A 21,143-nucleotide genomic window follows, 5' to 3' on the forward strand; every position below is an offset into this window, starting at 1 on the left:
AGACGCTATAATAAAGAACCCAACGGAACGTACCCGTAGGTCCATTGTGCGATTAAGCAGATGTTATCCAGTGAATGCGCAATGTATAATATGAATCGCGGACAAAGGACGCGATTTTTCTAGCCTGGCCTGGAAATTTTTGCGTTTTCCCAGTTCTCTATATAATTGAGAAAAATGATACCGTTGCCTCACGGTAAAAATTCGGTGCTGTGTAGAGATTGATGTATGCATTAAACGAGGGATGGCTTTAGACAGTTTTGTTCAGTTATATCCAGAGGACAGAGGATGGAGAAAGATCGTAGACAAATGTTTCTTGCATGGTTTTAAGAAGTTAAATGTCTATTGTGTACGGGTTTTTTTCGTCAAACCGTTTGTTGCCCTTGCGGAGTTCTTCGTAAGAAGAGTGGCAGATGAAACTCTTTTACTGTCTGTGAGAAGATAGTTTGGTATAATGTTCTGGGATCGTAGATTCGACATATAGGTTTTGCTCCTATGAAGAGTAGAATTTTGTGTTACATGAGGCACTTTGAACGAAAGATGAAATCTATGACAAGTACGTTTACTTTTTATATTCAATTACAAAGTGCACATATGAATTTTATAGTCAACTAAAAAAATTAGAATTACCAGTAGCGACGTAGTGACAATGTAATACAATAATCAAACTGTTCTAATGCTAGTAAAGCAGCGATTGAAGTTACATCTGTTCCTTTTAATCGTAACTTCCTCTCAGAAATATATTATCAAATTTCATTAAGAATTATGGAGATAAAATTTGACACTACCATTAGTGACTATATAGTACAATAACCAGGTGTGTCGTAATAGTGTTAAGGAACATAATCAAAGCTACATCCGTTCTTTTTAATCGTAACCCGCCCAGAAACATAATATTTAAAGTGAAATCGTAGCTGAATTCCACTCCGTTTTCATCTTTTGCTCTCATTTTCACGACAGACATAACAATGACTCGGCTTCTGTGAGTCCCACTAGGACAGCACACGGCTGGTGCGCGGTGCGAGTGCGAATGTCAGAGTTGTAAATCCGTTTCCCGTCGATCTCGACGCCAGGGCCGAGGTCAACCAGCAGCAGGACACAGTCGACTCGATGACTCTCTCCTTTCTGTTTTTATTCACTCGCTGGGATCCTTGCCAGCGGATTCTATGTCTCGAAGAAGATCACAGCTATCGCGGCAAAATAGCCTCGTTACTAACCGCGATCCTCTTGCGTGGCTATTCAATGACTCTGCTAAATACCTCGATTATTACACTGTGTTTCGTATGTTCATTTATGTTCTCAAAAGTGGTGCGAAAATTGTATCTTGAAATACCTTATCAACGAATGTACTGCAAGCATGTGCATACGTATCGTTTCTTCGTATTAATGGGTTGACATGACTCAAGAAATAAATATTTTTAATTTTTAATCGAAAGACGGTTCCAAACCCAAAATACAAACAGTCATGTACTTACGATTGCTATAAGTACTACTCAATGTAGCAATTACAGTAAGTAAATGACAATCACAGCATGGCCAAGTAGCGGTTATTAAAAATGCTCCATCTCCTTTCATTTTAAAGGCCGTTGAAGTGAAACTTTGAAGACACGTAATTTATTTCGAGACTACACAGACGTGTCTCGAAACTAAGAAAACGGGAATTTAAAAGAGACAGAAATAAATGGAGGAGACGATGACTCTGAACGATTGAGTCGGTTTAAAATTCCACCATGAATAATCGGTCACGCAGCGTATGCATCAAATACTAGGAGCATTTAACTTCGTCCGCATTTCAGTGGAACAGGGAATTTCTCCGAATACACGAGTAAGTATATAAGTAACGTACAAGCTTTTTACGCGCATCTTTCGAGAAGTTTCCCGTTGGATGAAAGCGGACATGCGGCCAACTGTTTCTCGGGACAAGCTCCCGGTCGTGTCGGACTTAGGGACGAGCGGAGCGGAGCAACCTCCACTCCGTACCCTTGAACCTAGCAGACGCTCGCAGCGTTGCCGCCTCGTGCAACTATGCCGTGTCGTCTCGTTCGGTTATACTCGGCTTCTCTCGGTTAGTGCTTTCTTCGCAAGAATTCCGCGCCCGGCGTCGTTGCTGGCTGGCGCGACGCCGAGTGTGCTGACGTCACGCCTTGGCGTTACGCGTAGCGTTACGTAAAAAACGTGCTGCTCAACTGCTTTACTCTAACATTATAACAACGTCGTACCATATAGTGGCGCGATGTAACATTCATTCTATAAAAAAGAAAAGTTTTATGAAAATTTCTGATCGTCCGTTTGCGATACGATAAATTCGAACGATAGGAAAATGGTAGGAAGAGAATAAAATAAAGGAAATGATTTTACCATAGAATTTTGCCAGTCGGTTTCTATCAGTGACGTTGTACGTTAATAACATAGACGTTAGAAGTATAGATCTCGGATTGCGTCTTGAAAAAATGAGCTTTGTTAAAAAAGAAATAGAAGTAAATAACAAGGTCTCTCTTTTCTTTTTTATCTGTTAGAGACAAATATCTTAGAAAGAGAAAGAGAAACCTTAAACCTCTTTACGTTCTTTCAACAAGGGCAACGCTGTTCATAAGGCACCTGTGGACTATATTTCTTATGTGTATGTCTATGGTTAGTAGTTTTTTCTTTCGTCGTACATTGGCCTTGCCGTTCGGGATTTAGGTTACGCTCAATCATGCTTTCTCCGTAAGATTTCCGTGTCTGTCGACGACGTTGGTTTAGCAGACACACTGCACGCTCTGACGTCACTCGCCGGTGTTACGTAGAAAAAACTGTGTCCTATGAAGTTGATTAACGCGTGCCAACGTTTACTCTCGTAACTCTAATTGTAATAAAATCGTCTCGCTCGTTTTGTTTGTTCAACGGAGGAATTATCTTCGTGTCGATTCGACGGAGAGCAGAAATACATATTTTTTTATTTTTTTGCTTGTTAGGACATTGACCTTGCGTTTACAGTCATCGTGGATCTGGGCTGCGCTCAAGCATGCTTTCTCCACAAGAATTTCATGTCCGCCGACGATGCTGACTGGTAGACAACATTGAGAGTACAAGCTGACGTCACGTGCAGCGTTGCGCGTAGCGTTACGTAAAAAAACGTGGCTGACGAATCAGAAACGCATCGTTCTATTACTGTTAAGGCCGTGTGATGAATCGGCTACGCGGTAAAGTATATAATGGACTTAGCGTGGGTTCATTACGATGAAAAATAACTGGCATTGGTAGTTATTTTACAACTGTAATCCGATACAAAGATAATGTATCCTCGGAGATATGCTTCGAGTGTGAAATAATTGTAACGAAACGAGTCGAGTCGTAGTAATTTACGAAATAATTCGCTTCCTTTTTCGAATATATTCCCGAGAAAAATACACAGGCTCATAAAAGTGTTCAAACACTTATGGATACCTTTTATGAGTATATTATGTGTATTGTATGAAACATTTTGCAATTTCATTAGGATTGTCATCAGATAAAAAAAAAAACAGATATAGAAATTAGAAGATATTTAATATAAATATATACTTCGCAGAAATCACAAAAATACTTAAACAGCCAATTATCAATTATACTAATAAGCTTCAATATTTACCGGGACCATGTTTGATACTTATTATACTATGTTTAAGACGGGCAGTTCTGTTATATCTTATTTAGTAAATATGCGTTTGCGATAAATATCTTTAATTCCTATAAACATGTTCAGACTGATTTCAAATTTTGCCGATATAATCATGACGCTCCATTCTCATTATAGTGCTGATGAAATTTCATGATACATACATACAAATGTATGTAATATATGCAGTACGGACTTAAAAATTTTTTATAGTAAATGTTCAAATATTTTTCGAGTGTATTGACGAAATATCGCTTTACTGTAAATCGCGACCGAGAGATTTCCTTCCTTTGCTTGTCCTTTATTCTTACTCGCTCTTTCTCCTCGTGTCTGTCTCCCGTTCGCACGGTCGTGTGCCATTTACGAGGCAAACCGGTTTACGCTTTTTGCGAACCTCGGCTACACGAAGAATGTTGATTTTTGCGATATATACCGCTGGGAACCTAACCTACATCATTATCTGGATGAGCTGGCCGTACTTGAAGTCTCGTTTCCTCGCAGACCTTGAATCCTCTCGTATCATTTTATTTTTCGTTTCCATTATTAACGCGATAGGGAATGATGCATTTGAAAGTATTCAAGACGAATGTCCTCGGGACTCGTGACTCGACGAAGTAAAATCCTTTCTCGATACGCACGAGCATGGTATCGGCGAAATGACAAGCGTGCACGTATGCTTAAAGATCAAAAATTCAGTCACGACGAAGGAACGACTTCATGGTCGGGGACAAATTCGGCAATGTCTCGGCGTTCCTCATTCGTAGCACGAGCTATCGTCGAAAATATTTTTACTACCGAACGCGCGCGGCATGCACCTCCGTTGATTAGCGTAAGTGGCTATTGTTCTCACTAACCTACAGCACTATGCTCATTATCATTTTTCATTCGTGACGGTACTACCAAAGAATTACAACGGCCTCCCGATAACCATATACTCCGTATCTGTGTATACGTTAACCGTTCGCCGCAACGAACTGCGCTAAAAGCGCGCGAAAGTTAAAATTGACGTTCCGAAAAATATTTTCTCGTTTGTAAAATTATCTACATAATTTAATGAGTCATAAATCTCTATTATCTTCTACCACATATCTAAATATGATTCATCCACATACATATATACATATAAAACGAGTATATTCTTTAAAAAACAGCTAATAATTGTTATAAGTTAAGGACAAAAATAAACAGCTAATTACGTTAAATGCTATATGAACTGTGAAGTTCATCTTGATGCAAGCACCAACGAGTACTAAACGGGTATTACTGTGTACGCAACCAGAAACCGGTTAGACGAAACTTTCGAAAATTCCAGAATGACGTAGTCTTTCTCGCGTGTACATATGCATCGTGAAGACACACAATCGTGTTTCTCCCATCGTTCTTCATTTACAGTTACTTACGTAAGATACGCACTCTCGAGCTTATTTCTTGACTCTTCGACGCATAACAATCAGCTTGGTCACGTCTTATCGAGCATAAAGAAAACGTATATCTTATCAGGAACCATTATTAAAATACGTTAGTAACGAAAAACTATTTTTCAAATAGTAATAATAGAAAAATATAAATTTCTCTTCTACTTACCTTGCTCACACAGTCTAATTATCACAACACCATGATAAAACGTGCAACTGGTAATTTATACTTAAACAAATACACATAACACATAACATAAAGTAAACATTTTGCACTTTCGTGTAAATACGAAACACGTGTTACGAAAATAACGACGAAGAAGCATTATACATATCCCACAACGAAAGTGTAATTCATATAGTCCGATTTGCGATTCCAATTTATAGAATGTATTAATTTTTTCGATTCAGAATTATGCAAATTTTGCGAATCTGCATTAATATCAGAGATGTATAAATAGTATAAGTAAATGTGCATGAAAGTATATAATACTCACGTAGCTGCTGAGAAATCAACACGCGTTGTAGAAACCTTGGAAACGTTGTTAGGACTTTGTTGCCTCTTTGTGGTTTCTCCGGAAGTAACTGTGAATAATGAAAATGCAATGGTGATTAATTATAAATATGCGAAATAAAATATTTCATAAGCATTTTATGATGAGTTAACTCATAACGTACTATAATTGTAACTACGTTGTTCACTTGGAGTTCCAGTAAGCCTTTCTTCAGTTCTAGGTGTTAGTAGTTCATTAATTTTCCAATCTTGTATTTCCTTACGCAACACAGTAATTGGATCGTCGTCAACTATATCTTCATAGCTTTTGTTATCGATGGACTCCGCATATTCTTTGGATTCAACTTTTTTTACTTTTATAATTTCATCTTGGACAGGAATATTTATCGTATGTTGATATTTTGCGGTAGAGCTATTCGTCCATTTTCCTCTCCTTTTGTTCTTTATGAGCATTTTCGTAGATGACGTTTGTTTCGACGTTATCGGACATAATCTTTTATTGGTTACGAAATTCAGAGATTTACCGATTGAAGAAACATTTCGATTATCATGTGACATCTTTCGAAATATTGTACCAATCGAGTTTTCGTTCCTGTGCTTTCATCCAGTTTTCTGAAACAATATAATTATAATAATATTTTAGCTTGTAAAGTATTGATAGTTAATATGAATAAAAAAGGTGACAATTAAAAGCAATTTCATATAAACGATAAATTATTTCTGTATGTAATTAAGTATTAAAAATTATAAGAATTATTTAGGTGTATAACACGCACGTATATAAATACATATAAATAAATGTGAATGAAATAAAATTAATTAAATTACATGGAATAAATGAAAATGAAAAACATTGCGCCATCTATAGAATGCAGCGTTCGTTGGGACAATAATTTTCTTATGGTAGTATAGTAATCACAAATTTGATTACTGAAATAAAAGTACATTGTAAAAGTAGTAAAACTTATAATTATTTACTTACTTAGTATTTTATCAACTAATTTGTGATGGATATAACATTGCCGTTACAAAGCTCATGAAATACAATATTAACAGCATCAATAAAGCATTATGATTTACGACTAACAAAAAGGAAAAGAATTTTGTGGGTAACATTTCGTAACCTTGCAAAGTTTAACTAGAATTTAGCACAATACGAATAATGCTATGATTATAATAACATACTTTAAATTGAAAATGTGAATCTTGTTAATTTTGTTTGAACTGCATTCAAAATGTTAGAATGCATTCATATAACGTAACGTATTTAAGCTTTCTGTTGCTTTTACGAACCCTCGTTTGTCAACTATTTTTGCACCGTTACTACACCAGCGATACAATACTCAATAAAATACGATGAAAAATTGGATGGAAAAATATATATGTATTTTTTAAAGAAATATTTTCTAATTTATAGATCAAATATTATACACATATGTAAATATAATAATATTCATATAATATTAATAATATTGATATTATATAATATGCAGAAATTGATTTTATATAAAAATTGTACAAAAATATTTACATATCCCAATAAAAGTAATTAATTACAAATATTTATTGCAATTTATTACATTATTTTTTCATATGTGTATTGAATTTGAATTTTGATTTCTTTTATGCCGACAAATATGCATACAAATTTATTTTGTATTATTGTAATAGATAAATTAATTACTAATAATATAGAGATTATTATACAAATAATATATAAAAAATATAATGGTCGTCTTACCTTTCAAATATAAGACTCTCGATACATCCAAAACAAAGGCCAAGTTTACTTTGACTCAATACTACCATCAACCGCTGACATGAAACATCTGCTCATTTTCTAGAACTTGGTTCTTTGCGCAGTTTCATTGATAAATTTTACTCTATAATAATAAATAATTTTTATGTTTACTTCTAATTAACTGATTATTTACTAATTTATACAATAATATTTTTTCCATATTTTTACCATTAATGCCTTGTACATATTAATACTTAAAAAATGATTATACATATATTAAACAATTAATTAAATAAGTATTGAGTAATTCTTATTCTTATTACTTGTGTAATCTGCACATATTTTAAATTTTTCTATTACCTGAAATGTTAATTTATACTTCGTTTCCGTAGAATTAATTTGTATTCACAAAGAAAACTTTATAATGTGTTCCAAAAAATATATTAATTAAAATTGGGAAAGTCGAGTTTTAGAACGTGCGACTGACATTTAGATTTGATAGTTTTAGGATCGCATATCTTTACAGCCTATGAAAAACTTTCGGAAGACTAAGCTCGACATTTAACACATGATGTATATACAGTGTACATACATATTTCCAGCGTACACGTGCTTGACAAGAGAAGTCCAAATCTAACCTTTAATTTATATCGAAGGTCTTTTAATTCTTTGTGGTGTATCGATAATTTATTTATCTAAATATATTTTAACAAAATCAGATCATTACAATGGCAATGCAAATTCCTACAAATGTGGATCCTGAACAAATTAAATCTGTATGTATTTGTTATTGTATCATGCATTATTCCATAAAAGAACCAAATTAATCTTATATAAATAGATGATAAACATGTTGATATTCGTTGATGCGAAGATAAAGGATTATAAATTTCATTATGTGAAAATAAAAATAAGTTGTAAAGAATAGAAATTTAAATTATTGGAACTTTTATAATGTTTCAGGTTCGGGATTTTGTGGCATCCTATAATAGATTGATAGAAACTTGTTTTATTGACTGTATAAATGAGTTTACTACACGAGATGTCCAAGCAAAGGAAGAAACTTGTGCTCTGAACTGCATGGAAAAATATTTGAAGATGAACCAAAGGATGTCACAACGTTTCGAAGAATTTCAAATGCTTGCTAATGAAAATGTACTTGCTGCTCAGAAAAAATTAAGCGAGGGTAAAAAGTCTTGAATGTTGTATCAATAAAGTATGTAAATTAATTATCTTTAATATTTTGTTACCTTTGTTTATTAATTATTGGCAAATAGGATTGTTATTAAAAAATTGGTAAGAAGATATCAAAGAATTAGTCTTAGAGTCTGCAAAATAAATAATGTTTTAATTGGTGAGATATATATTATGTGTAACGCTACAAACAAATTTTAATATAAATACATATGTATTATAAACAATATTAAATATGAAATGATTGACAGATTAATAAATATGTATATTAATTTGTTATCAATCTGAATAAAAATATTTAAGAAATGTATATATTTAAATAATTCTAATCACAGTTGAGAACAATGTAACAAATATTGAATATTTAATAATTTTATATATTAAAAAAGTAATACATGAAAGCACCATATATATATATATATGCATAAATAATTTATTTTAAGAAACAAATTAACAAACAATATTGTTTAGTTTAACTCGATTTTGAATGATCAAAATCATGTAATTTTGTTTTCCCATGAATTTCAATATCCATACTATTTGAATCCCACTTGAAATGAGAAAATTGTGGTAATCCTTGCAGTGATTCTAAATTTGACATAGGGCTTATGATTTGTGAATCAAAACTTGTACTAGAAATTTGGTGTTCTTGATTACGTATTATTAATTCTGAATTAGGTGAATTTGGAGGAGTTCTCCTCAATCTCTTGTAACCAGAAAATCGGTTAAATGATACTTGATCTACGCAAATAGCTTGTGTAGTATGTCGAGTTTTATACAATATTGGACAACCTAAATCTCCTTTTAAACTTAGACTATACAAATTTGCAAGCCGACGAAGTTTTTCTCGCTCAGGCTGTCGCATAGGATGTAATCTAAGCTCGTTTTGTGTAGGATCTTGTAAAAATCTAGAAACTTTCTCATTGGCTGATGTAATAATCGAATATCCAGGTTTATTATCAACATGCCGACGACCAGCGCGAATTTCTCTTCCGCTGAGACCTTCCCGAATTCTTTGAATTCTTTTCCTATATGTTTTCCTTGTTTCAAGTGTTGTATGTTCAAAATTTCCATGTATTATCATTTGGAATGATAAGTCAGTATTAACTTTATCTTCATTAGTACTTTCTCCATCATCCCACCAACTTGGTTCACCAATCCAATCAGACTGTTCATCATCTCCTAAAGATAATGTAATCAATTAATTATAGTTTCTATTGCATATATCATTCAGTTAATACCTTCACGATCTTCATCATTTGTGATAAGTCCAGTTTCTGAATCACTAGATGAAATACTTGAACTAGATATTCTTGAGCAATCAATCCCGTCTTCAGTTTGCATTTTGATGTGATTTTTTGATTTTGTATTTCTGTTTGGTTTTAGTGATCTCATATCACAATCTGTAGATCGTTCTCTACAAGACCTCTTACGTTTCCCACACCTACAATAAAAAATTATTTTGGAATTAATTAATAATCTGTAATACTGAATGTAATCTCTTATTATTGTATAATATTTTCTTATATTGTTATGATATACATTACCATATTGTTCCATATCTACTTTTACAATCACTTCGAAGAATTCTCTTTTTATTTGCAAGTGTTGCTGACATTGCAACAGTCTGAGAAGTTGAAGGATTAGACTCAGAGTCAATAGCCATTCTTTTAAATTTTCGTTTACGTCGTGGATTTACTCTAGGTACAAAATTCTCATTAACTGAATCACTTTCAATGTTACTAGCATTATTTGAATTAGAAAAACATGCAAATCTTTTTGTTTGATTAGTATCATCACTATCAGATTGATATTTAGAGACAGTATTACTTTTTGGAATATGGATGTCACAAATAGAAGATGAACTGTCATCTGATTGTTTATTCATATGAAGTGATGCTGAAATAAAAAATAATTATTTAAAGATTATTTTCCAAATTCTTTAATTGTTTTTCAAGTGTTAAAAATTACTTTTCAAAGATTTATAAAATTTGACTTCTTTGAGCAATGAAATATGGTTTCTATAAACACAATCTTGATAACAATCCTCTGTCTGCCTTGTAGAAGTAGACTGGAACTGATTTCATAGACATGTGATTAGAATATATGCGCTTGAACTCATTTTAGTCTTTGAGATACATTTGCATAACATATTAACTCACGAAGTATTCATATAATTTCATAGAAAACAAATTTTGTTGTTTTATGCTTTTATTGCTTTATACTTACGAATATTGCCCGTGGAACGGGCCCTTCTCCTAATACCCCATCTGCGTCTCACATTTGCACTGTTATTGCTTTCTTCTAATGCCAAAGTTAAATCATGCACAAGTGCCTCCATTTTTACTCTTAAATCCGCTGGTACAGCTTTCAAAACACGCTCCATTTGAAGGATATGTTTGTTTCTAACAATGAATAATACTAAATATGATATATAATTTAGAAAATTGTAACAGTATTAAAAAATTGTTATGTAATAAATTTTAATTAAACTACTCTATTAAATTGTTAAATAATATTAAAGATATAAAATCATCTAATCTATTATACTATTTAATTATAATTGCATAATTATATATAAATAACAATACATATCTACTATATCTATTAATTTCTATATACTAACTTCATATATAATTGATAAGTATCTATAAAATAACAAATATATATTATTTAAAAATTAATTCGAATATACTGTACAATATTTACTTTTTTTAATAAGTTTATCTTATACATATTTTGTTTACTATATTACTGATAACAAATTTTAATGAAATATATATTAAGATTTAAAATCTTCATCTCATTACTAAGAAGATTTGATTATCAAGAGTAAATTGGTAGCTGTAGAAGAAATTTCGAATACGTCGTCTTTTAATCAGTCACAAGATAAAAAAATGCAACTTCTATGCTTACCTTGTATATATAATAGCGGAAGGTGTAAATTTTCCTTAGATTGATAACATTGTGGAGCAATGTTTTCGTTAGTTAGCAATGAAAAAAAGGAAACAAATGATAGAAATCTGTGAATTACAAAAGCGTTTTCACTTTGTGCCACAGATCCTCACTATCTTCTTTATTTTGGTATGGTGTGAAGCTGTATTTGTAGAGTATGATATATGTGCGTCCCCACAAGAAATAATTTGGTCATGGTTCAACTAACATATCACCGGTGTGTTCTAAAACTAATCGGTTATTAACATGTTACATTTTATATATATTATATATATATATATATATATGTATATACAAATAAAGGTGATAACAAAAGTACTCGTACATTATTTATTAATATTAAATCAAACATATAAATATTAAATAATTCACGAGTCATTCTTATGTACATCATATGTAAGATACCGAACTATATAAGTTACGAAATGATTCATTACTTAGATAAAATTTTCGTCATAGTCCTGTTATCAAAGTAATTTCAATTATAAATAATTTAGAATTATTCATAAGACACCGCATTGAAAATTATGCGCATTGTAAATACGCCTTCTGCATATTTTTTTCGGCCATTTCCGGTTGTGTGTTTTATGGACGCTTCGTGTCTGTTCAAGGATTTTGTCGTTTTTCATTCGAGCCAGTTCAAACCGTATTTACGGAAATTAAATAATTTTTGCTGCAGCAAAAGTTTCTTGGATCAATTCGAAGTATGAGTGTGATGTGCTAACGTAATGAGGAACTGCTCGAAATTGTATCAAGAAAAATCCTGGCGGTTGTGTAAATAGCGCGTAGTGGTGTCTGCGCGTATGTAATGCGCACTCGCAGACAGATGAGCGCGGGATTGCGGTATCCAGACGCGAGGGGACTGTAGTACAATTGCTTATATTTTAAAACGTTTGATGGAGTCTTTTATGAAGTGACAAATAACAGAAAATCAACGTTTTTCACGCATAGGTTGTTAAAGTACATAAGATCGGTGTTTGGTCCCAAAGGGGCCATACAATGGACGGTATTAATGTGAATGGCGGGAATGCCGATGGGGCGCGCGAGGATCCTAACCTAGAAGCTGGTAGTGTGCCGAATCTACAAGAGACGCAAGTTAAAGTGGATACCTCTAAAATGGATGGGCCGGACGTGAACGGCGACATTAGGAACTCGCCGAAAAAGGGTATGGAAATAAATGTTGGAAGAAAGCTACGTAAGTTCAAGGCAAATTCAACTAGTACCATTGAAAGTGATTCAACATTAAATACAAAAGGACGCAAACGGAAGCTATCGGAACTGGACGATCTTAGCTCAGAGGAATCTATGGAATTCAATGGTTTTGATATACAAGGGGATAACGAAGTGGAACCAGCAAGTCACGTTTTGAAGAAATTAATTGGTATTGGTAATTATTGTTATGGTTTATTCAAGATGTAAGCCTACATGCTTGCCAGCAAATGTCATATCATGAGAGCGAAAAACTATGCCAATGACATGCTGCACAAATATTGTATGTCCACTTTTTGTACAATTTGGTTTTTTATATGCAGCAGATAGTTTTTGATTGTTGCTTTATGTTGTATAAAAAATACATTTATATCTACTTCATAAATTTGTTAAAAATAAAATTTTTATTTATGGTATTTAATGTACATAGAGATAGTTTCAACAACCATGATTCACTTTTGTCATTTTATGTTTCTGAAAGGGATCAATGCACAATTTACAACCAATTTTATAATACTATTAGTAAAGATAAATATAATGCAAAAAGTATTTATTTAATTATAAAATACCATTGAATTTTTGTAATTGCTAAATCTTGTAATTGCTAAAAATGTGTATACAATATTTATGAAGTAAGCTATTGATGTTATGCTTAGAACAGGTCATTATTTTTATAAACGCATATTCTTTAAGAAGTAATCATTTGAATTAATTTTTAAATAAATATATTTGAAATCTTAATCAAACATACTTATGTTAATAATATCTCTTTACTTTTATAAATAAGGCATGAAATTATATAAATATAGGCTATGTATGTAATAGGATGCTATATTTTTAACATATTTGCATTGAATTAAATTATGATATAAATATATATTAATTTATGAAGATATATTGTTTCAATTATGTAGATACTTTAAAATACAAAAAATTTATAATGAAAAAATTAGGTGGCATTAACATGATTTATTGTAGCTGAAGCTGAAGTAGCAGAGGCACAATTGGCAAAACGGTTTAGATATAGTATAAGGAAGAATTTTGATACAAAAAAAGATGATGAAGATTCGGATGATAACAGAATGCATGACAGTGAACATGTATTAGATATAGATAAAGTAAAGAAGGAGAAGGAATCTGATAAATCAGAAACAGAATCACTTGGAATGCCAAATACTGTGGAATCAGAAACAGAAGTACAAAAAACAGATGACACTTCCCTTAAGTCAACAAATTCATCATCTGCAGCCAGTAGTCCAGCAACATCAATAAAATCTAAAGGTTATCGTTTATTACGAGGAGTTAGTCCAGGAAGTACTGGGAAACAAAAAGTATCAAGTGATATATCAAATCCAGCATTCAAAGAGCCTTTTAAGTATGGTTGGAGACGAGAATTGGTATTCAGAGCAAGTAATGATTCTAGTCTTAAAAGAATGGCTGATATCTATTATTATACACCAAAGGGCAAAAAGGTTAGAAGTTTCAGAGAAGTTGCAGAATTTCGTAAGTATAGTTTTGTATACTAATAATAATAATATAATATAAGTAATAATTACAGTAACATGTTTTTTTTTCAGTTAATACGAAGGAGTTAACTATTGATAATTTTACTTTCCTAAAAGAACCAATTGGTCCTGATGATCCGGAAAAAGAGATTATTCGAGACGCAAAAAGAATGAGGGTAAATAACTTGCTTTATATGTATTTCAATATACGTTACATTTATTAAAATTGTATAAAATGTTAACTGTAATTTGAAAATAGGGGCCTGGAATATCAGCTACTCCACCAAGAAAGAATATAGGGTATAAGAGAGGTACATCTGGTAAAAGGGTTATAGAAGAACCTGCACCAGTGCCTGCTCCAGTGGCTACAAAAGCTGCTACCAAATCACCAAAAGCTGCATCAACAGGATTTAAGGTGAAAGTGTCCGCAAAGAAAACTCCACACATAAGTATGCATTAATATCAATATGAAATTTTTATTTGTATTTTGTTAAGTAATTACTACATTATTTTACTGAAATTGTTTTGTGCAATTAATGTTTTTATCAAGTAAAAAATTCACATTTCACTTCTAATTACCGTATATAGGATAACTTTATTTATCTTTGATATCTGAAATTTTTTGCTTAATGTTTATGTTAAATTTTGAAACTTCTAAATTATATATATATATATATAAGTAGAAGTTTCTACATATAATTTTTAAGATAAATTATTATTTTCACAAAAATTTTTGTTCAAATATGCATAGCAGAAATAAAGTCACCTTCTCAAGAAAGGGAGATACTTCCACCTCAAAGAACAACAAGTACAAGAAGAAGTCAGCTACCTGTAGAAAAACCAACACCTCCTAAACCAAAAAGACAATTAACGTGAGTACCTGATGTTTTAATTATTTTATTATAGTATTCAATTGTAATTAGTTTGCAATATTTAAGGGTATCCTAAATGCTTAATAATTAAATGTGATAATAATTACATTTAATATGCTTTAAAAAGGCCCAATGAAAAGTTTACAGCATGTGCACCTTTAAATTTTTTCATGAAAATAGTTTCTTAGAATTTTATTATATGTTAGATATATAATGTACAATGTATAAAGATATATTTAACATTTTATATAAAATTTCACCATTACAATTTTTATAGTAATTATTATTGAATAATTAATGTATTTGTTTTATTATCAAATTTCATAATTTCTAATTATACTAATTATCTAAAACTTTTTCCTTAATAATTGTAGTAAATGTTCTTCTTCAATGAAGAAATGTTAAAAGAGAAAGTTTTACATTTTGCATTGTAAATTAAAAAATACATTAGAGCACATATTGATGATTAAAGTGCATGCTGTATAGTAAATATATGTAATTACAGAGTTCAAAATTTTATTTTGAAATAGTTCAAACTTTTCCTTCTATTTTTTTCATAACTGTATGTCCTCCTTTATCCTTTTGATCCTTAAATCCCTTACTTAAATTACTTGTTTTATTCCTAACCCCTTTCCCCAATCAACGCACATCTTACAGGCCCAAAGTTCAAGAACCATGCAGTATAAGATGCTCAACCAGTATGGGGTTGATACCAAGCTTACAGTGTCGTGTGTGTCTCTGTTTATATCATCCTGAGTGTGTTGGTGGTATAGAGTTTGCAGGAAGTGACAATTATGTTTGCAAGGTAAGTTTTTTTTTGTAAAAAAAGATATATTTTTGTAAATTTATTTTAACTTATTAAACAATTTTCATATTAATATTTCACAATAATATTATTCTTTTATAGTATCATATATAAACAGTATAATTTGTTTCCCAATTTTGAGATTCCTCTTTTAAATATCATAAATATTTAATATTTAAATATATTTTGATATATTATTTAAAAAATTTATTTTTAATCCCCTACTTATTTTTTATTAAATATATTTTAATAAATTAAATAAAAAATTTGAAATACACGTTGGCTGACAGTAATGATATGTTAAATAAACAGCGTTAATTTTGTTGTAGAACTGCCAACAGGATACTAATGAATCTCATCAATCTCAAACGAATCCATCTTTAACACCTCCTCCACTGATACCAATCAGTATGCTAGGTGCACAAAATACAAAACCAAAACATCAAGTAAATCTAAGCCCTCCAAAGCTTCAACGAATACCCAAATCTGATAATGTAGATTCACAATCGCGGAATGCTACTAAAGTTTCAAAAACATCCTCTGCAACATCACATTCTCCTTTAAATTCAGATAATAAAGAAAGCAGTTGGTTTGCTCAAACAGAAAACGAATTTTTACAAAGTCATGATGGAATTTTACCAAAACCGGCCCAGAATATTGCTCTAATGGGGGGCAAGAGATATATTGTTGTACCAAAAAATAATGCTATGGCTGTTCAGCCAGCTATAACTGTGAAACCTGATAAAATTGGTGATAAACCTCCTATACTTCAGGATGGTACACTTACGGATATATCAAACGCTGTTGATAATTCTATGTCCACAAAAGCACGTACTTCTTTAACAACAAAATTTGTCGAAAAAGATGCTTTTGATAAATCAATTGATAAAGATATGTCAAAAGATGTAGCGCATATAGGACTTCCACCAGATTGCATAATGGAGAAAACCAATGAAACGTGTAATAGTAATGATAGAACTGATATATTGTCTGCAACTAAATCGCAAAATGACTTATCTAGTACAACAGATCTTGCAATAGAAAGTAAGAAATCAGAAAATTGTAACAAAGTTGAAAAGAAGAGTATAGTAAAGAATTCAAATACAGCTAACACAAATAATGACTTATTTAAAGTAGATACACAACATTCTGTGACAAGTAGTTTGGGTACTGTTAAAATAAGCAACAAGTAAGTGTTTGTTTCTCAAACACACATATATTTGTTTTACTTCCATTTTTTAAATATTTTCTCCAAATAAGTTAAGGCAACTCTCTTTTGAGGTTTTGGCAGTTGCTTTGTACATATTGTATTTACAAGATATACGTGTTTTTCAGTGATTTTATATCATGTATATGTATTTATATAAAATATTTCATTTATTTGAATATTTTTATAAATTTTATAGAATTACTTCTATAGAATGATTCTATAGAACTATAAAAAAATAATGCATGTAACTACATATCTTTTTCGTGTCATATAAAATTTATACAAATAGTATTGTAAATGCAATATATACTGACGTTTATTATATTTGGAAATATAAAAGTTCGAGGTGGAAAATGAATTTGATTTTATCTTGTGATCGAAGCACACTGCCTTAGCTTCTTAGAAATGCGGCCAAATTTTCGAGACATGTGAAAAGTGAACAAAACAATCACATATCGTTGGTTCTTGCAGGTATTATGCAATTGTAGTATCAAAGTAAAAGTTTGTGTTTTAATTGAAAGCCTTTTCTAAAAATGTATGCAGCAAATTGGACAATACATCATTTACATTCATGCTACAATTACAAATACAGCTACTGATAAGTGCTTCAGTGGAAAAAATCTAATTCATTTTTACTTTTTATATTTACAGATATAAAGACATGTGCGAGCTGAAACACAAAAAAACTCTTAGTGCGTTTTCCCAAAAACGTCCGAAAATCCTTGTTCCTCATGATTTCCACCTCCTATTTATGTTTGTTTTTTTGTTACTATACCTCCATTCAATTTTAGACCGATAAATTTTCGACCTTTGAAAGTTTTTTCAGAGGCTTTTATTTACATTTAATTATTTTCCATTTAACATAGCTAGTATAAAGTTGTCGATTATTATTATTGTAAATCATTGGTCCTTCAAAAGCCTCTTTAAAAATCATAATATTCTTTTATTAATTAAAAGATTTCATCAATAGTGTAAAGTTAGTTTCTTTTTTTTTTTAATTATAACCAACATCATACATATAAGAAACGATACCCTTATTATATAGGCCAGTTGTTTTAAAAGAAATCACCTAAAAATATTTTTATTTTAATACTTTCAGAAGAAAACAAAATCGGCAGGACAAAGAACAACAGCAGCATTTTATGGATTCAGTGTGTGCTGGTTATCATGCATTGCTGCGCATATTTCAATATCTTAAGGTACAAGAATTACTTCGGGCTGCAAGAGTGTGTAAAATGTGGCGAGATTTGGCTGCGCATCCTTCTCTGTGGAAAACAGTACGAATGAAAAATAGTCAAGTAACAGATTGGGATGGCTTAGCAGATACATTACAGAGGCATGGTACTCAACATTTAGATCTTCGAAAAATGCTTGTAGCAGGCGAGTCTGACAGCATTTGGGAGAAGTTTTTAGTAGTAATACCACGTGTAACTAGCCTTGTCAAACTAGAATTATGTAAATGTCCTGTGATGGTTGTTGAAGAAGTTATTAGAAGTTGCCCTCAGTTAGAAGTATTGAGTGCAATGTCGATAAAGTGTGACTCCCTAAATTTAGAGTCAGTTGGAAATCTTAAACGTTGCCAAGAATTAAGGCTTAAAGCAATCAGTGGTATGTCTTTAAAAGAAGATCTGACACCTCTACAAGAACTAACGCAACTGACACAGTTGGTAAGTATAATTGCTTTTGTCTATATTTTGCTTTAATTTTATACTCTTCTTTCTTCTAATTATATTTTCAATATCTAAACCAAATTTATACTTCACAGAGCTTGACGTCAGTTAAGGAACTTGGAAAGAAGGGAATCAATATAATACAAGCATTAGTTAATTTGGAAACTCTAGAATTGGGTGAATGCTCAGATTTTCCAGATAAATTTGGTACCACAGTTTTAATAAAATTACAAAAATTAGAACGTCTTAGGTTGGAAAAGGGTCAAGACTCATGTTGTACATTTGACATTTTGGAAGGTGTATCTAAGTTACAAAACTTAAGTCAAATGGAACTGGTCAATTTTGATGTTAAAAATGGCTTTGACAAATGTCTTGCAAACTGCAAGAATATTAAAAGGCTGTTAATTATACCAACGTACATATCTCAATCGGCAACGTCTAACAATATGGTGCTTGGAGGTGTTACTGAACTATCAAATAATTTGACGCATTTCGTATGGGGCGTTACACTTGAGTTACTTAGGGTTACAGAATTATTTATTGATCAATGTAATCTAATAATAAGTAAACAGATCACTGGCGATGCGATACCAGTACTAAAACCGGTACCCTGTCTAAAGTTAATCGAGAATGTTGAAGATGAAAATGACAATCAAAAAGGTACTTGTATGTACCTTTAAAATATGTGTATCCCCATTTATATTATATATAAAAAAATGTGAATGTGTTTTAGGATTAATTCTATATATTTTCTTTTATTTTTCAGGTGATGACAAACAGGAACCAAATGAAACAAATCCTCAAGTGGATATATTACCATTACCACAACTCCAAAAACTTTTATTAACCGCTTTGCCTAAAACGAGGGTTAAAATCCTGAAGATTCCTTTCCATGCTACGTGGCGACAAAGCATTTCAGATACTGCTACACAATAGAAGAAAATGAAATAAAGTGTATGAATACATATACTAAAAAGGAAAGAAAAATACCTGATGTGAGAAAATTAAAAATTTTGTAAATTTGACTCCATAATGTCTGCACAATTTACTCCAATACTTGCGCATTGGATCAAAAGTAATTTAATATTAATATACTATGTGTTTTGTAGCCTTTAATTCCCCTTGAATAGTGTATTGATACACTCTACAGTAACCATGAATATTATTCTTCTCGAATCCTTTAGTGATAAAAACAGGGGACCACAAATGCATCACGTGCTATTTTAGCTGCAAAGCAAAAATTCATGAGAGGCTGGTATCCTTGTGGAAATAATTTAAAAAATTATGAAAGTCTCAACATTTGTAGATTACAGTACTTGGAATGTATGCTCGCAAATTATTTGGTATACTGTAATGTGTATCCACAATGAACAGAATTGTCTGAATTATAGAGAAAGGGAATCATAAATGTTTAAAATAATTATATGAGACTAAGATATATGAAAATATCGCGCACATTTATTAAGGGGATAAAGTGTATTATTTTCGGTTTTTATAAAGTGTAGAACTTTTATGACATACACAATCCATTGAGTCAAAACAAATTGTAGTTTTAATTTCGTGGTATAAAGTGAATTTCGATAAGTTTCTATTGAAATAGCAGTAAAAGAGGAAATCATGTTGTCTATAAGGCTCTATTTAGAGGTTAGGCTGTATAAATAACGGTATATATTATTAAATTATGTAGTAAATGTATGTGTATCTTTAATATTTAAGATACGAGTTTTCCGCTGCAAAGAAATATTAAGCAGTTAATAGGCAAAGTTGTAGAATGTATAATATAATTTTGTATAACGCGTAATTAAATATAATCTAAAGACATAGTGATTTATCTGTACAATTTACGCAATTATGATAAATTTCCTAACCAGGATATTTGAATTCTCTGCCGATTAATATAGATGTTTCTATCCCTATTCTTTCTCATTTTTTATTTTTCTGATAATATTTACGAAATGTATAGCAATTGAAAATTAAAGTCGGAAATTAAATTTTATATTCAGATAACAATAAACAAACACGAAACATTTTTAATGCAAAAAGTTGCACATGTAGTTTTAAGGCAATAAAAAATATTATTTGGCGAGTAGTGATATTAGTAAATAAAATATTTCAATTAGTGATATTAATTAATTACACTAATTTGTTGTGCTTAAATAACTTATGTACTTAGTGTCCGTATTTTGATTGCTTTTGTAAAAAATTTACAATTAGTTCTCTTACTTTGCAGCGGAAAAATTCTATTGTTTTATTATGTTATTTTTAGTTGTACACAAATCGAATAATTTATAAATTTTAAGGGGGCCCTAAAAATATATTCTTAGTAAATGACTTAAATATATAAAAGAAAATATTTTTTACGTTAAATATAAAATGTGAATATTATAAAATTAAATATAAGGATAAACATAATTGTGGC

At 31.1% G+C, this 21,143-nt stretch overlaps 4 protein-coding genes across 14 annotated transcripts in view; 2 read left to right on the top strand and 2 right to left on the bottom strand.

Moving 5' to 3' along the window:
• LOC139986983 (uncharacterized) overlaps positions 1 to 7,448 on the bottom strand; it is a 71,810-nt gene extending 64,362 nt beyond the window's left edge. The window contains exons 1-3 of the mRNA XM_072002780.1: positions 7,305 to 7,448; positions 5,728 to 6,175; positions 5,547 to 5,634 (exon numbers count right to left, since the gene is read on the bottom strand). Of these exons, the coding sequence (XP_071858881.1) occupies positions 5,547 to 5,634; positions 5,728 to 6,121 (482 nt within the window). The 5' untranslated portion in view covers positions 6,122 to 6,175; positions 7,305 to 7,448. The remainder of the gene's footprint in view (positions 1 to 5,546; positions 5,635 to 5,727; positions 6,176 to 7,304) is intronic.
• Positions 7,449 to 7,863: 415 nt separating this feature from the next.
• On the top strand, positions 7,864 to 8,543 carry Tim9a (translocase of inner membrane 9). Its single transcript, XM_072002161.1, has 2 exons — positions 7,864 to 8,080; positions 8,268 to 8,543. Exons 1-2 carry the CDS (start codon positions 8,033 to 8,035, stop codon positions 8,502 to 8,504), a joined length of 285 nt encoding a protein of 94 aa, XP_071858262.1. The 5' UTR covers positions 7,864 to 8,032; the 3' UTR covers positions 8,505 to 8,543.
• An 88-nt stretch (positions 8,544 to 8,631) lies between these two features.
• On the bottom strand, positions 8,632 to 11,677 carry LOC139986663 (G patch domain-containing protein 2-like). The gene is made up of 5 exons (XM_072002158.1): positions 11,415 to 11,677; positions 10,728 to 10,903; positions 10,046 to 10,397; positions 9,740 to 9,942; positions 8,632 to 9,680 (listed from the first exon to the last, which is right to left on the bottom strand). Exons 2-5 carry the CDS (start codon positions 10,882 to 10,884, stop codon positions 8,971 to 8,973), a joined length of 1,422 nt encoding a protein of 473 aa, XP_071858259.1. The 5' UTR covers positions 10,885 to 10,903; positions 11,415 to 11,677; the 3' UTR covers positions 8,632 to 8,970.
• A 328-nt stretch (positions 11,678 to 12,005) lies between these two features.
• On the top strand, positions 12,006 to 20,551 carry LOC139986658 (uncharacterized). 11 transcript variants are annotated; one of them, XM_072002150.1, is made up of 11 exons: positions 12,006 to 12,648; positions 12,709 to 12,840; positions 13,641 to 14,165; positions 14,240 to 14,343; positions 14,427 to 14,616; positions 14,919 to 15,039; positions 15,697 to 15,844; positions 16,174 to 17,033; positions 18,154 to 18,721; positions 18,820 to 19,390; positions 19,491 to 20,551. In XM_072002150.1, the coding sequence occupies exons 1-11, from the start codon at positions 12,453 to 12,455 to the stop codon at positions 19,658 to 19,660; spliced, it is 3,585 nt and encodes a 1,194-aa protein (XP_071858251.1). In that variant the 5' UTR covers positions 12,006 to 12,452; the 3' UTR covers positions 19,661 to 20,551. The 11 variants fall into 11 exon arrangements, with proteins under 11 accessions (XP_071858251.1, XP_071858252.1, XP_071858253.1 ...); XM_072002151.1 differs by having other exon boundaries at positions 12,006 to 12,618; XM_072002152.1 differs by having other exon boundaries at positions 12,006 to 12,618; positions 12,709 to 12,834.
• Positions 20,552 to 21,143: the final 592 nt, after the last annotated feature.

The sequence above is a fragment of the Bombus fervidus genome, chromosome 4 (genome assembly GCF_041682495.2).
Source record: "Bombus fervidus isolate BK054 chromosome 4, iyBomFerv1, whole genome shotgun sequence".
Taxonomy (NCBI): Eukaryota; Metazoa; Arthropoda; class Insecta; order Hymenoptera; family Apidae; genus Bombus; species Bombus fervidus.